The 15288-nt window shown below is 48.0% G+C and overlaps 1 protein-coding gene across 2 annotated transcripts in view; it reads right to left on the bottom strand.

The window, feature by feature from the left end:
* The window catches only part of cc2d1a (coiled-coil and C2 domain containing 1A), a 493461-nt gene that overhangs the window by 414121 nt on the left and 64052 nt on the right, over window positions 1–15288 (bottom strand). For both annotated transcript variants that reach the window (XR_013500123.1, XM_078234866.1), the window contains exons 22-24: window positions 14533–14623; window positions 9780–9911; window positions 8267–8322 (exon numbers count right to left, since the gene is read on the bottom strand). Coding sequence is in view for 1 of the 2 variants with exons in the window: in XM_078234866.1 (XP_078090992.1) it covers window positions 8267–8322; window positions 9780–9911; window positions 14533–14623 (279 nt within the window). In the remaining variant the exon portion in view is untranslated. The remainder of the gene's footprint in view (window positions 1–8266; window positions 8323–9779; window positions 9912–14532; window positions 14624–15288) is intronic.

The raw sequence follows: 15288 nt of genomic DNA, 5'->3' as shown, positions 1-15288 counted from the left end.
ATTTAAGAGGCATCTGGATAAATAGGGAGGGGATAGGGGGAGACGGACCGAGTAAGGACAGAAGGGCCTGTGCCAGTGCTGTATTTTCCTTTGTTCTATCAAATTCAAATCTAGGTACCCAGCTAATAAGTTTAATGAACTAGGAGAACGTAGAAACAGAATGTCTGTAGCACTCAAATCTTTGTTACTTGTGTAGAAAACTAGTATTTTTAAATGAATTTAAAAAGTCCCTGGATCCGCACCTTGAGTGCTGTAAGTTGCAGGACTATGTGTCGGGCGCAGGGAGATGGGATTAGAAAGGGCACCTGGGTATCTTTGGGTTGGCATGGAAAAGATGGGCCGAATGGCCCCCTTCTATGCTGTATGATTTCTATGGTCAAACTGGAAAAACACAACAGTATAAAAGTATTTCCTAAGAAATATTTCTCGTGTCGGTGCCGACTCGATGGGCTGAAGGGCCTCTTCAGCACCGTATGATATGAATGTTCTTGCCACTGAAGGTAGGTTCAGTAAGGAGGATGCAACCACTTTGCTGAACTGGATGGTTAAGTGTTCAGCAGATTCGTGCAGAAATCACAACATATATTACTGAAACGCTCTAAACTTCAGGGAATCCCAAGTCTTAGCTGTTTGCTAACTAGTAATCAAATCATCTGTAAACAAGAATAGTAGATAGACACTTCTATATTTGTAGATATATCAAAGTGACAATTATCTTCATCTTCCATTCTTGCCTGGAAGTTTATGGCCAGACAAAGCAGTCTCGCATTGTAAAGGGCGGCACAGTGGTTAGCACTGCTGCCTCTCAGCGCCAGGGACCTGGGTTCGATTCCCGGCTCGGGTCACTGTCTGTGTGGAGTCTGCACGTTCACAGAATCATAGAAACCCTACAGTACAGAAAGAGGCCATCTGGCCCATTGGGTCTGCACCGACCACAATCCCACCCAGGCCCGACCCCTACACATTTACCTGCTAATCCCTCTAACCTACGCATCTCAGGACACTAAGGGGCAATTTTAGCATGGCCAATCAGCCTAACCCGCACACCTTTAGACACGGGTTACCCCCGTGTCTGTGTAGGTTTCCTCCCACAGTCTGAAAGACGTGCTGGTTAGGGTGCATTGGCCGTGCCAAATTCTCCCTCAGTGTCCCCGAACAGGCACCGGAGTGTGGCGACTAGGGGATTTGTAACTTCATTGCAGTGTTAATGTAAGCCTACTTGTGACATTAGGAAAATAAACTTTGAACGAATGCGGAATTATAATTCTCAAATGGCTAACTGTGCTACTGGACTAAAAAAAAACCTTAGGATCCCGAGGAGAGGAGGAGTCACTATAACAGTTGGTAACGGCCAGTGAAGATGATTTTGAGACTCCTGGGCATTTACTACTTCACTTCAAAAGGGAGATTTTTCCTGTCTTCCTTTTCCAGCTCCGATTTGGAGTCTCGAACAGAACCATTAACCTGTCCCCTCTCTCTCTCTCTTTCCAGAGGACGACTGCTCTGCTGCACATTTCCAGGACTTCCTGTTGCAGTTTTTTCCCCCACACCGGTACTGATGCATAATATGAAATAAATATATAGTACATTCCATTTGGACTATAGAGAGTGTAGCGTCAGGATTTCTGTTGTTCTGGGTGATTTCCAGGGTTTAGGGGCTTCCTTCATAGGCCCCAGATTGAAACTTTTAAAAAATATATCAAAGCAATACAAAAATATGTTTTTTTTTTAAAAAGACACAGGACGTGGTACGGTCTGCAGGACAGCTGGCCCAGGCTTTTGGTTGCATTAAATTAAAGTGCAAATTGAGGATCTGTAAAGGAAATATAAAATTAAACATGAATAGCCACTGAAGAGCCAAGGCTCTAGAGAACTAACAAATAGATCATTTTCTCTTTAACAGCCCAGATTTCCCTCGAGGGGGGGGGGGTCTTGGATAATTGGAATGGTGTCCCTATAGTGCAGCGATCCTTGAAGAGTGCAAACGGGGTTTATGCAGTCAGTGACTTAACACCATTAACTAGGATTCGCCCCATTTCCTGAGGCTTTTGGACCACTGTTCACAGTGGAACAGGAGCGAGTGAGTGGGGCGGCACAGTGGTTAGCACTGCTGCCTCACAGCACCAGGGACCCGGGTTCCATTCCCAGTTTGAGTGACTGTGTGGAATTTACAGACTCCCCGAGTCTGCGTGGGCTTTGTCCGAGTGCTCTGCTTTCTTCCCGCAGTCCAAAAGACATGCTGGTTAAGTGAATTGGCCATACTAAACTGTCCCTTAACGTCCAACGATGTGCAGGTTAGGTGGATTGGCCATGCTAAATTGCTCCTTAGTGTCCAAAGATGTGCAGGTTAGGTGGATTGGCCATGCTAAATTGCTCCTTAGTGTCCAAAGATGTGCAGGTTAGGTGGATTGGCCATGCTAAATTGCCCCTTAGTGTCCACAGATGTGCAGGTTAGGTGGATTGGCCATGCTAAATTGCCCCTTAGTGTCCAAAGATGTGTAGGTTAGGTGGATTGGCCATGCTAAATTGTCCCTTAGTGTCCAAAGATGTGTAGGTTAGGTGGATTGGCCATGCTAAATTGCCCCTTAGTGTCCAAAGATGTGTAGGTTAGGTGGATTGGCCATGCTAAATTGTCCCTTAGTGTCCAAAGACGTGCAGGTTAGGTGGATAGTGTCCAAAGATGTGTAGGTTGGATGGATTGGTTATGTCGGGTAATGGGGTTAGGATAGGGGATTGGGGCTTCGTGGGACGCTCTTTTGGAGAGTCGGTGCAGAATTGGATTGAATGGTCTCTTCTGCACTGCAGGGATTCTGTGAGTCCTTCAGCCTCTGGGACCTGTTGTTATTTAATCAGATCATAGCAGATCTTTTTTTTAAAGCTGCAAGCCTCGGTTCTGTAATTGTAGAGACATTTCAGTAACTATCAGAGTCCTGCCCCTGATTAGGCAAGGGTAATTACGCGAGTGTTAGTCTCCTATTAGAGGGGGTATTATCATAGAATGGGGACCCATCCCCATTCAATAAAAGCAGCAAGAGCGAGATTATTTTATTGCTGCTCGCTGGCAGCCTGGTGAGGAAAAGAGCAGGTGGATATTTGATTCTTTATTGTTTCTGAAGATGAAAGACCAAAAAACACAGCTTGAAACACAACAGACCTGTTTTTTGAGAGGTGTTAAATTTCAATAGGATAGGAAGGAGTGAACTAGACCACTTGTGTGTGGGTCTTGTTCTCACTTATTATTGCCACATGGCCGTTTGCAGAAACATTAAAACTGACTTCTTACAGATGTTCGAAGGCCTGAGTTTAGTTTTCCAGCAATGAGATGTACGACATTATGTACTGACGCAAATCAGCTCGAAAGGAATGATAATCGTACATCTGACTTTCCATTAAAAAAACAAGATTAGTGCCAGAAGTCGTGCTTTGCGGTCGGAAGATGATTTTCAGGTAATTTTATGCATCTCATTCAGACACCGTCACACCTGCACCTACAATCCGTCACTAACTGCACCTGTGACCCATCTCACAAAGGTCACCACTCAACAACTAGAACTGGATTCGATCCACGGATTCGGAGATTCTGACTAGCCCCTCAGGCAGTTTGGATACGTAGCGACAAATCACTCGTACATCAGTCAGTATGAAGTGATTTTTTTTAAAGAACAATATATAACCGTAAAATCAGTGAATTTGTTAAGGGGTCAGTTTAGCTCAGTTGGCTGGACAGCTGGTTAGCGATGCAGAGCGATACCAACAATGCGCAAATGATTCCCGGACTGGCCAAGGTTTTTCACAAAGGCCTCGCCTTCTCAACCCTGCCCCTCGCCTGAGGTCCTCAGGTTAAAATCACCACCAGTCAGTTGGTCCCCCCAAAGAGGGAACATTACAATATAGGAACAGGCTCTTCAGTCCACGATGTTGTGCCAAACATGACGCCAAATTAAACTAATCCCTTCTGCCTGCCCTTGGTCCATCTCCCTCTGTTCCTTGTATATTCATGTGCTTATCTAAAAGCCCCTTAAACGCCCCTATTGTATCTGCTTCCACCACCACCCCTGGCAGTGCGATCCAGTCTCCTAACACTCTGTGTAAAAAAACTTGCCCCTCGCATCCCCTTTGAACTTTCTCCCCTCTCACCTTAAGTGTGTGCTCCGTAGTATTAGACATTTCAACTCTGGGAAAAAGATTCTGTCAACCCTATCTATGCCCCTCATAATTTTATAGACTTGTGGGACTTTAGCGACATTACTTTATAATTTGTTTAAAATCATTGCTAAAAGACAGAACATACATGTTTGCAAGGTAGTCACAATAAGGAAAGATAGAAAATAGAAGAGTCAGCCATTTGGCCCTTCGAACCTGCTCTGCCTGTTAATTTGATCATCGAATTCAATATCCCGATCCCCCCTTCCCCCCCATATCCCTTTAGCCCCAAGAGCTATATCTAATTTCTTCTTGAAATCACATAACGTTTTGGCCTCAACTACTTTCTGTGGTAGTGAATTCCACACATTCACCACCCTCTGGGTGAAGAAATTTCTCCTCACCTCAGTCCAGGGGCAGCACAGGGGTGGCGCAGCGGTTAGCACTGCTGCCTCACAGCGCCAGGGACCCGGGCACGGTGGCACAGTGGTTAGCACTGCTGCCTCACAGCGCCAGGGACCCGGGTTCAATTCCCGGCTCGGGTCATTGTCTGTGCGGAGTCTGCACGTTCTCCCTGTGTCTGCGTGGGTTTTCTCCAGGCGCTCCGGTTTCCTCCCACAGTCCGAAAGACGTGCAGGTTAGGGTGCATTGGCCGTGCTAAATTCTCCCTCAGTGTACTCGAACAGGCGCCGGGGTGTGGCGACTGGGGGATTTTCACAGTAACTTCATTGCAGTGTTAATGCAAGCCTACTTGTGACACGAATAAAGAAGCAAACTTTATTTAAGACGTGTAGGTTAGGTGGATTGGCCATGCTATGTTGTCCCTTAGTGTCGGGGGATTAGTGGGGTAAATATTGGGGTTACGGGGAGAAGGCCTGGGTGGGATTGTTGTCAGTGCAGACTTGATGGGCCGAATGGCCTCCTCCTGCACTTCACTGATAAGTTTCAATGAGATTTCACTGTGAAATTCAATTATTGCACTCTGATATGTGGCATGGGTTGTGGAAAAGACTCGACTGGAATACGATGGTGTGCCGTTTGACTGGACCCTGTTTCTCGCTCCGGCCAGAAAAATACAGATCAAGTTATTGCTGGAGAGACTGGCACGCCACATGCAGCAACTTATGATGTCTAATCTTACCAGTGAAAGAAAACCTAAAACTAAAACAGTCAGCCCCAACCAGTCAGGGAAAAACCGGCATAAACCTCAGGCTTCAAACCGTTAATAAGACCATAAGACACAGGAGAAGAATTAGGCCACTCGGCCCATCGAGTCTGCTCCGCCATTCAATCATGGCTGATATTTTTCTCATCCCCATTCTCCTGCCTTTTCCCCATAATCCCTGATCCCCTTATCAATCAAGAACCTATCTATCTCTGTCCTAAAGACACTCAATGACCCGGCCTCCACAGCCTTCTGCGGCAAAGAGTTCCACAGATTCACCACTCTCTGGCTGAAGAAATTCCTCCTCATCTCTGTTTTAAAGGTTCGTCCCTTCAGCCTGAGGTTGTGCCCTCTGGTTCTAGTTTTTCCTACTAGTGGAAACATCCTCTCCACGTCCACTCTATCCAGGCCTCGCAGTATCCTGTAAGTTTCAATAAGACTCCCCCTCATCATTCAAAACTCCAACGAGTACAGACCCAGAGTCCTCAACCATTCCTCATACATCGAGCTCTTCATTCCAGGGATCATTCTTGTGAACCTCCTCTGGACCCTTTCCAAGGCCAGCGCATCCTTTCTTAGATACGTGGCCCAAAACTGCTCACAATACTCCAAACGTGGTCTGACTAGAGCCTGATACAGCCTCCAAGTACATCTTTGCTCTTGTATTCTAGCCCTCTCGACTTGAATGCTAACATTGCATTTGCCTTCCTAACTGCTGACTGAACCTGCACGTTAACCTTAAGAAAATCTTGAACAATGACTCCCAAGTCCCTTTGTGCTTCTGATTTCCAAAGCATTTCCCCATTTAGAAAATAGTCTGTGCCTCCATTCCTCCTTCCAAAGTGCATAACCTCACACTTTCCCACATTGTATTCCATCTGCCACTTCTTTGCCCACTCTCCTAACCTGTCCAAGTCCTTCTGCAGCCCCCTGCTTCCTCAATACTACCTGTCCCTCTACATATCTTTGTATCATCTGCAAACTTAGCAACAGTGCCTTCAGTTCCTTCCTCCAAATTGTTAATGTATATTGCGAAAAGTTGTGTTCCCAGCACTGACCCCTGAGGCACACCACTAGTCACCGGCTGCCATCCTGAAAAAGACCCCTTTATCCCCACTCTCTGCCTTCTGCCAGTCAGCCAATCCTCTATCCATGCCAGGATCTTACCCTTAACACCATGGGCACTTAAATTTGTTTAACAGTCTCCTATGCAGCACCAAAGGCCTTCTGGAAATCTAAATAAATCACGTCCACTGGTTCTCCTTTATCTAACTTCCTTCTTACCAAAAGAGAGAATGCTGGAAGATCTCAGCAGGTCTGGCAGCATCTGTGAGGAGAGAAAAGAACTGACATTTTGAATCCAGATGATGTTTCGTTCCAGCTTCTCAGAGCACAATCTCGAGGGTCACAGGTAAGTTTCTTTTCAAAATGGGACTCGCAGGAGTCCAGAAATCTCCCAGGCAAAGGGAGAGTGGATTTCACGCTGTACAGATGCTGTCAGACCTACTGAGATTTTCCAGCATTTTCTGTTTTGTTTCGGGTTCCAGCATCCGCTCTTATCGGAATGAATCCCATGATGGAAATGCAGTAAGGAGCGTTTCAGGAATGGAGGAATTACACTTTAAAAAGATGAGCTGACACAGTGGTTAGCACTGCTGCCTCACAGCGCCAGGGTCCCAAGTTCGATTCCCGGCTCGGGTCACTGTCTGTGTGGAGTCTGCACGTTCTCCCCGTGTCTGCGTGGGTTTCCTCCGGGTTCTCCGGTTTCCTCCCACAGTCCGAAAGACGTGCTGGTTAGGGTGCATTGGCCGTGCTAAATTCTCCCTCAGTGTACCCGAACAAGCACCAGAGTGTGGTGACTAGGGGATTTTCACAATAACTTCATTGCAGTGTTAATGTAAGCCTACCTGTGACACTAATAAATAAATGAACTTTAAAAAACTGAATTCTTTCTACTGTTCACAATAAAAGCATAAATATCCAGAGTGAGAAAAGTATTTGGCCCATCAAGCTTGCCCTAATGACAGCCAAGAGCTTCAAGTTTCTAGGTCAGATCACCAACAACCTGTCCTGGTCCCCCCCATGCCGACACTATAGTTAAGAAAGCCCACCAGCGCCTCTACTTTCTCAGAAAACGAAGGAAATTTGACATGTCAGCTACGACTCTCACCAACCTTTACAGATGCACCATAGAAAACATTCTTTCTGGTTGTATCACAGCTTGGTATGGGCTCCTGCTCGGCCCAAGACCGCAATAAAATACAAAGGGTCGTGAACATAGCCCAGTCCATCACACAAATCAGCCTCCCATCCATTGACTCTGTCTACACTTCCCGCTGCCTCGGCAAAGCAGCCAGCATAATCAAGGACCCCACGCACCCCGGACATTCTCTCTTCCACCTTCTTCCGTCGGGAAAAAGATACAAAAGTCTGAGGTCACGACTCAAGAACACCTTCTTCCCCGCTGCCATCAGACTTTTGAATGAACCTACCTTGCATTAAGTTGATCTTTCTCTACACCCTAGCTATGACTGTAACACTACATTCTGCACTCTCTCCTTTCTTTCTCTATGTACGGTATGCTTTGTCTGTATAGCGCGCAAGAAACAATACTTTTCACTGTATGTTAATACATGTGACAATAATAAATCAAATCAAATGCCAGGATGAATCCTCAATAGTTCCTTTCACCAACAATACAATTGGACACTCCTGGCAGCTCAACCCCAGAACAGGACCGGAGGAGGAGTGAGTCTCAGATGTTTGACTTGACTTCCAGAACCAAAGGGAGTGCTAGCCACTTTCACGATAACACATCAGTCCCCACTACACGCCAACTCCTTCTGTACTCCCCACCCATCTTCGTTGGGTAGTTGCCAGATTTTAGATGACGTGACGCCATCGCTGTGTCCGAGTGGCTCCTACACCCCAAGTGTATTAATGTGGCGCTGAACTTACCTTCCGCCAACCACCTGCGGAGCAGCCCGTCGTTCCTTCGGCTTCGGAACCGCAATCTGAAAGGAAACATGTTTGGCTTTATTGACCTTTTCCGTAGTGAGCCTGCTAACCCCAACCTCACACACACACACACACAGATCGCACTGTTGGAAAGCTCAGTGAGGGGATGCTGGTCTAAGCCTGCCGTTCCTCACACGGTATTGAGATGCCATGGTTGGACTGGGGTGGGGCGCAGTAAGAAGTCTCACCACACCTGGTTAAAGTCCAACAGGTTTAGTTGGAATCACGAGCTTTCGGAGTGCTGCTCCTTCATCAGGTGAGTGACCTCACACCACTCCTGTTTCTCACACGGTGATTCAAGCCACGAGGGGAGGTTGGGCTGGGTAAAATACTCTTCCGCAGAGTCGGTGCAGACTTGATGAGCCAAAAGGTCTCCTCTGCACTGTAGAGATTCTATGGATTTTAGTCACAGTTATAAGCATGCATATTTTATTGCCTTTGCACAGGATTCTCCACCCCAACTTTAAACAGAAGCGGCAGCCAGCTACACTATTCAATCAGCTCGACGCAGGAGTTAAGACATGCAGTCACATGGCCAACACTGAGCGTGCAATGACACCGCCCCCATTCAACATGCAAACCACAGGGCAACGGAAGCTCTTCGTACATACACTGGAGCATTACTTATACAGATAATCACAGTGCTCCCTCCCTCTCTACCCCCCCCGGCGGGTGGCAACACACACATTGGCTGCTCTATAGAGCCTTGATGATGCAACGTTGAGGGGGTGGGGGGATTTTCCACTCCCGTTTTCTGCAGCAGTCCCAAAACACGGTTTACACCCAGATTTCCCATTCCGACTGTCCACAACCCCCCCCCCCACTGCCACCAATGACCAATGGGAATCCTGATGTTGAATGAATTTAAACATCATCATCAGGCCTTTATGGCTGATAGTATCTCACCACCCACCCCACCCATTCACCCAACCCCCCCCCCCCCCATCCTGCCTGTACCCCCCCTTTTCCTTCCACCATGTCCAGTCCCCTCCCCCTTCCGCCCATTTTCCCCTTCCCTTCTCCCGCCTGGTTCCAACCACCTCATCCCTTCCCCTCCCGTCCACTCCCCCTTCTCCTCCTTCCCGCTCTTGCTCCTCCCACCCCACCCCCCCCGTCCGCTTCCCCTTCCCCCACCTTGCTCCCCCCACCCCACCCCCCCATCCACTCCCCCTTCCCCCACTTGCTCCCCCCACCCCACCCCCCCCGTCCACTCCCCCTTCCCACACTTCCTCCCCCTTGCTCCCCCCACCCCACCCCACCCTGTCCACTCCCCCTTCCCCCACTTGCTCCCCTCCTCCCTTTCCCCCTCCCCACGGCATGTTTTCCACCCACTGCGACACTCCGTTTAAACATGAGAATCCACCCCCCCCACCCCTCTATGTACATTGCTACCCAGTGGACCCTCAGGGTGAGTTGAAATGAACATGTCGCTAGTGTAACTCGCAAACCGTACCGCAGGTAAGCTCTGTGGGTCAATAACCAGCCACTTCTCCGTCACTCTCTCCAGCTGCTGGGTGCTCAGTGGCTCTCTAATCTTGACAATCACCTCCAGCCGGCCTCCTGTGGTCTTCCTGCCATCCAAAACCTGGGGACAATTTAAAATAGGTTCAAAAAATCTAAGCTATTCAACTAACCACGTTAATAAGGATATATTCTGTAACATGCCAGTCTAACAGGATGGAAATCAGGAGGTCACAGGTATAGGTTGAGAGGCGGTAGATTTAAAACTGAGATGAGGAGGAACAATTCTCACAGAGGGTGGAGAATTTGTGGAACTCACTGCCCCATAGTTTCTTAAGTTTATTTATTAGTGTCGCAAGTAGGCTTACATTAACACTGAAATGAAGTTACTGTGAAAATCCTCTAGTCGCCACACTCTGGTGCCTGTTCGGGTAAACACAGTAAGAAGTTTAACAACACCAGGTTAAAGTCCAACAGGTTTATTTGGTAGCAAAAGCCACACAAGCTTTCGGAGCTCCAAGCCCTTTCCTCAGGTGAGTGGGAATTCTGTTCACAAACAGGGCTTATAAAGACACAGACTCAATTTACATGAATAATGGTTGGAATGCGAATACTTACAGCTAATCAAGTCTTTAAGATACAAACAATGTGAGTGGAGAGAGAGTACCTGTTCGGGTACACAGAGGGCGAATTTAGCACGGCCAGTGCACCCTAACCTGCACGTCTTTCGGCCTGTGGGAGAAAACTGGAGCACCCGGAGAAAACCCACGCAGTCATGGGGAGAACGAGGAGACTCCGCACAGTGGCCCAAGCCGGGAATCGAAGCCGGGTCCCCGGTGCTGTGAGGCAGCAGTGCCACCGTGCTTCTCAGTGAATCATCAAATGGTTTCAAGGAGGAGATAAATATATTTCTGATTTTAAAAAAGGAGTTAAAGAGACATGGGGAACAGGTGGGGAGGTGGGTTTGAGACCAGGGAGAGATCAGCCATGATCCGATTGAATGGCGGAGCAGGCTCGAAGGGCTGAACTTGCCGACTCCTGCTCCTAATTCCTATGTTCCAGACTGATTGCGATGGGATGGGTGATTGCCAATTAACAACATTTCAATGCAGGGAGGAAAACAACTTATCTAAATGGTAAGGTGGCACAGTGGTTAGCATTGCTGCCCCACAGCACCAGGGAGTCGGGTTCGATTCCCGGCTTGGGCCACTGTCTGTGCGGAGTCTGCACGCTCTCCTCGTGTCTGCATGGGTTTCCTCCGGGTGCTCCGGTTTCCCCCCACAGACTGAAAGACATGCTGGTTAGGTTGACTGGCCATGCTAAATTGTCCCCAGTGTCAGGGGGATTAGCGAGGGTAAACGTGTGGGGTTAGGGAAATAGGCCCAGGGTGGAAATGTGGTCGGTACAGACTAGATGGGGCGAACGGCCTCGTTCTGTACTGTAGAGGATTCTAGGGTAGATACGGAGGGTGAAGAAAATAGAATCATGAAGTTCCACTGAAAACCTCTTTACTTGCCAGGCCAGCATGAATTATTTAGCTGGAGTTATTTGAACAACACTGATGGAAGTGATTTCAGTGCACTGCCAGCAAACACAGTGACGTTTTCCTGTAGTTGGGCTGTAGATCAGCCTGTTTCCCTCCCTTAGCCTGCATCTCGCTTCCCCATCCAAAATAAAAAACAACCCAATTAATATTCTTTCCTGTCAGTCTGCGTTGATGCTTTGGAATATCTTTTGTTTGGACAGCGAATTCCACTGACTGCGTCCAGGAACTTGCGGGAAGGAAAGCCGGACAGGAATGAATTCGAGACACAGCCCTGGCAAGCCAGCCGACAGGCCGGGAGAGCAGCCTGACAGCAGCAGGCCAGCTCACTGACTGCCAGCCTGGTGGGTACTTCAGCGCATACTGCCCCTTCTGAAGGAACGTCTGTGGTAGCCAGTATTTCATTGGGAAGGTTGCCACGTCTAATACCATAGAATCCCTACAGTGCAGAAGGAGGCCATTCGGCCCATCGAGTCTGCACCAACAACCAATCCCACCCAGGCCCTATCCCCGCAACCCCACATATTTACCCTCATCCCTCTAAACTACACATCCCGGGACACTAAGGGGCAAGTTAGCATGGCCAATCAACCTAAACCGCACATCTTTGTGTGGTTTACAACGCAGAGTCGCCGAGCAGAGACTGACAGCCAAGTTCCACACACGAGGACGGCCTCAACCGGGATCTTGGGTTCAAGTCACACTATCTGTAACCCCCATGACTTGCCTGGACTTGCAAATTCTTACTAACTGTCCTGGCTTGAGATAATTCAGTAAGTAGTCCCACAACACCAGGTTAAAGTCCAATAGGTTTATTTGGCAGCACAAGCTTTCAGAGTCTCGCTCCTTCTTCAGCTGAGTGAGGAGTTGTGTTCACAAACGGGGCATATAGAGACACAAACTCAATTTACAGGATAATCATAGAAGCCCTACAGTGCAGAAAGAGGCCATTCGGCCCATCGAGTCTGCACCAACCACGATCCCACCCTACCCCCATATCCCAACATATTTTACCCACTAATCCCTTTAACCTACGCATCTCAGGACACTAAGGGGCAATTTTAGCATAGCCAATCAACCCAACCCGCACATCTTTGGACTGTGGGAGGAAACCTGAGCACCCGGAGGAAACCCACGCAGACACGAGGAGAATGTGCAAACTCCACACAGACAGTGACCCAAGCCGGGATTCGAACCCAGGTCCCTGGTATGGTTGGAATATGAATCTTTACAGGTAATCAAGTCTTAAAGGTACAGACAATTCACACCTCTTTAACCTGAGCTTAACCCTCTCTCCACTCGCATTGTCTGCACCTGTAAAGACTTGATTACCTGTTAAGACTCGCATTCCATCCATTAGCTTGTAATTAAGTCTGTGTCTATATATGCCGTTTGTGAACCCAACTCTCCACTCATTATGAAGGGGCAGCGCTCCGAAAGCTTGTGCTGCCAAATAAACCTTTGACCTGGTGTTGAGAGACTTCTTACTGTGCCTACCCCAGTCCAACGCCAGCATCTCCACATCATGGCACATCTTTGGGCTGTGGGAGGAAACTGGAGCACCCGGAGGAAACCCACGCAGTCAAGGGGAGAACGTGCACCTGTTCTATACCCTCCCCCAATCACCCAAGGTCAGAATTGAACCCAAATCCCTGGCGCTGAGAGGCAGCAGCACGGATTGAGTTCACAACGGTGTCAAATGACTTATGAGGGTTCCATGCTTCATAACACCTTAAAATCTTCACGAAGGGGAGGTGATGGTGTCGTGATATTGTCACTGGATTAGTAATGAAGAGACTTGGGGTAATGCTCTGGGTGCAAGGGTTCCAATCCCAATAGGGCAGATGGTGTAATGTGAATTCATTTGCAGATGACACTAAAATAAGCGGTATTGTAGACAGTGAGGAAGGTTATCAAAAATTGCAGCAGGATCTTGATCAGCCGGGGAAGTGGGCCGAGAAACGGCAAATGGAGTTCAATACCGATAAGTGTGAGGTGTTGCGTTTTGGAAAGTCAAATCAAGGTAGAACTTTCACGTTGAATGATAGGACCTTAGGGAGCATCGTGGAACAGAGGGACCTTGGAGTTCAGGTGCACGGTTCTCTAAAGGTGGAGTCACAGGTAGATAGGGAGTGAAGGCGGCTTTAGGCATGCCGGCCTTCATCAGTCAGGATATTGAGTATGGAAGTTGGGAAGTTATGTTGCAGTTGTACGGGACGTTGGAGAGGCCACACCTGGAGAATTGTGTTCAGTTTTGGTCGCCTTGCTATAGGAAAGATGTTATTGAACTGGGGAGAGTGCAGAAGAGATTTACAAGGATGTTGCCAGGACTCAAGGGACTGAGTAATAGGGAGTGATTGGACAGACTAGGACTCTTTTCTTTGGAGCGTAGGAGACGGAGGGGTGATCTTATGGAGGTGTGTAAGATCATGAGAGGCATGGATAGGGTGAATACACACAGTCTTTTCCCCGGGTTGGGGAATCGAGAACTAGCGGGCATAGGTTTAAGAGAGGGCAGAATTAATGGGAACCTGAGGAGCAACATTTTTACACAGAGGGTGGTACATGTGTGGAATGAGCTGCCGGAGGAAGTGGTTGAGACAGGAACATTGACAACATTTAAAAGGCATTTGGACAGATACATGGATAGGAAAGGTTTAGAGGGATTTGGGCCAAATGCAGGCAAATGGGGTTAGCTTAGATGGGCATTTTGGTCGGCATGGACCAGTCTCCATGCCGTAGATTCTGTGATTCATAGAATCACTACAGCGTAGAAGGAGACCCATCGGGACCCATTTGGCCCATCGAGTCTGCACCAACCATAATCCCACCCAGGCCCTATCCCCATAACCCCATGCATTTACCCTAGCTAGTCCCCCTGACACTAAGGGGCAATTTAGCATGGCCAATCCACCTAACCTGCACATCTTTGGACTGTGGGAGGAAACCGGAGCACCCGGAGGAAACCCATGCAGACACGGGGAGAACGTGCAAACTCTGCACAGACAGTGACCCAAGCCGGGAATCGAACCCGGGTCCCTGGTGCTGTGAGGCAACAGTGCTAACCACTGTGCCACCCTGCCGCCTCTTCTAAGAAGATCGCCCTGAGCTCCAGTCAAATCCCAGTTTCTAACTTGCAATTGATAACGAAACAGAGTCTGCTGTCAGCACATGTCCTTCACAAAGTTTCAAGCTCTCTCACCTCCAGGATTTCCCGAATCTCGCACTGCGACTCTAGTTTCTCCAGCTTTAGCTGAGCTGTTCCCACAACTCGGTCGTTCTTGAAGAGACCCCTGTTAAAGGAAGGAGGACAGCATTGTTATTTCTCCTGCTCACTACAAGCAGAGTATCAAGTAAGGAGGCACAGGAAGGCGAGTGCTGGAGTTAGAAAGGGACGTGGACAGATTAAGTGGACAGTCAAAACGGACAAATGGAGAAGAACTAGATCATCCAGTCTGCATTCATGAAGGACAAAGAGGAATCATTTTAATGGCGAGAATTGTGGAGGGGCAAGAGATTTGCATCAGGGGTAGGAATGGGTTACTAAATGGTAGTGGATAACGGAAAATTACTGCGGATGCTGGAATCTGAAACCAAAAGAAAAAACGCTGGAAAATCTCAGCAGGTCTGGCAGAATCTGCAAGGAGGGAAAAGAACTGACGTTTCGAGTCCAGATGACCCTTTGTCAAAGCTTTGACAAAGAGTCATCTGGACTCGAAACGTCAGTTCTTCTCTCTAGGAAAAGGTAGTGGATACGTACAAAAAACTAATCGATTTGTTGTCACTTGTATTGGGATGCAGTGAAAAGTACTGTTTCTTGTGCGCTATACAGACAAAACATACCATTCATAGAGTACCTAGGGAAGAAGGAAAGGCGAAGGTGCAGAATGTAGTGTTGATCAAAAAAATGGAACTTTAACCTTTACTCAAGGCAGTTGGTATATAAAAGGGGAGAAGG

The sequence above is a fragment of the Mustelus asterias genome, chromosome 19, assembly GCF_964213995.1.
Source record: "Mustelus asterias chromosome 19, sMusAst1.hap1.1, whole genome shotgun sequence".
Taxonomy (NCBI): domain Eukaryota; kingdom Metazoa; phylum Chordata; class Chondrichthyes; order Carcharhiniformes; family Triakidae; genus Mustelus; species Mustelus asterias.
This window is presented reverse-complemented; position numbering and strand designations above follow the sequence as displayed.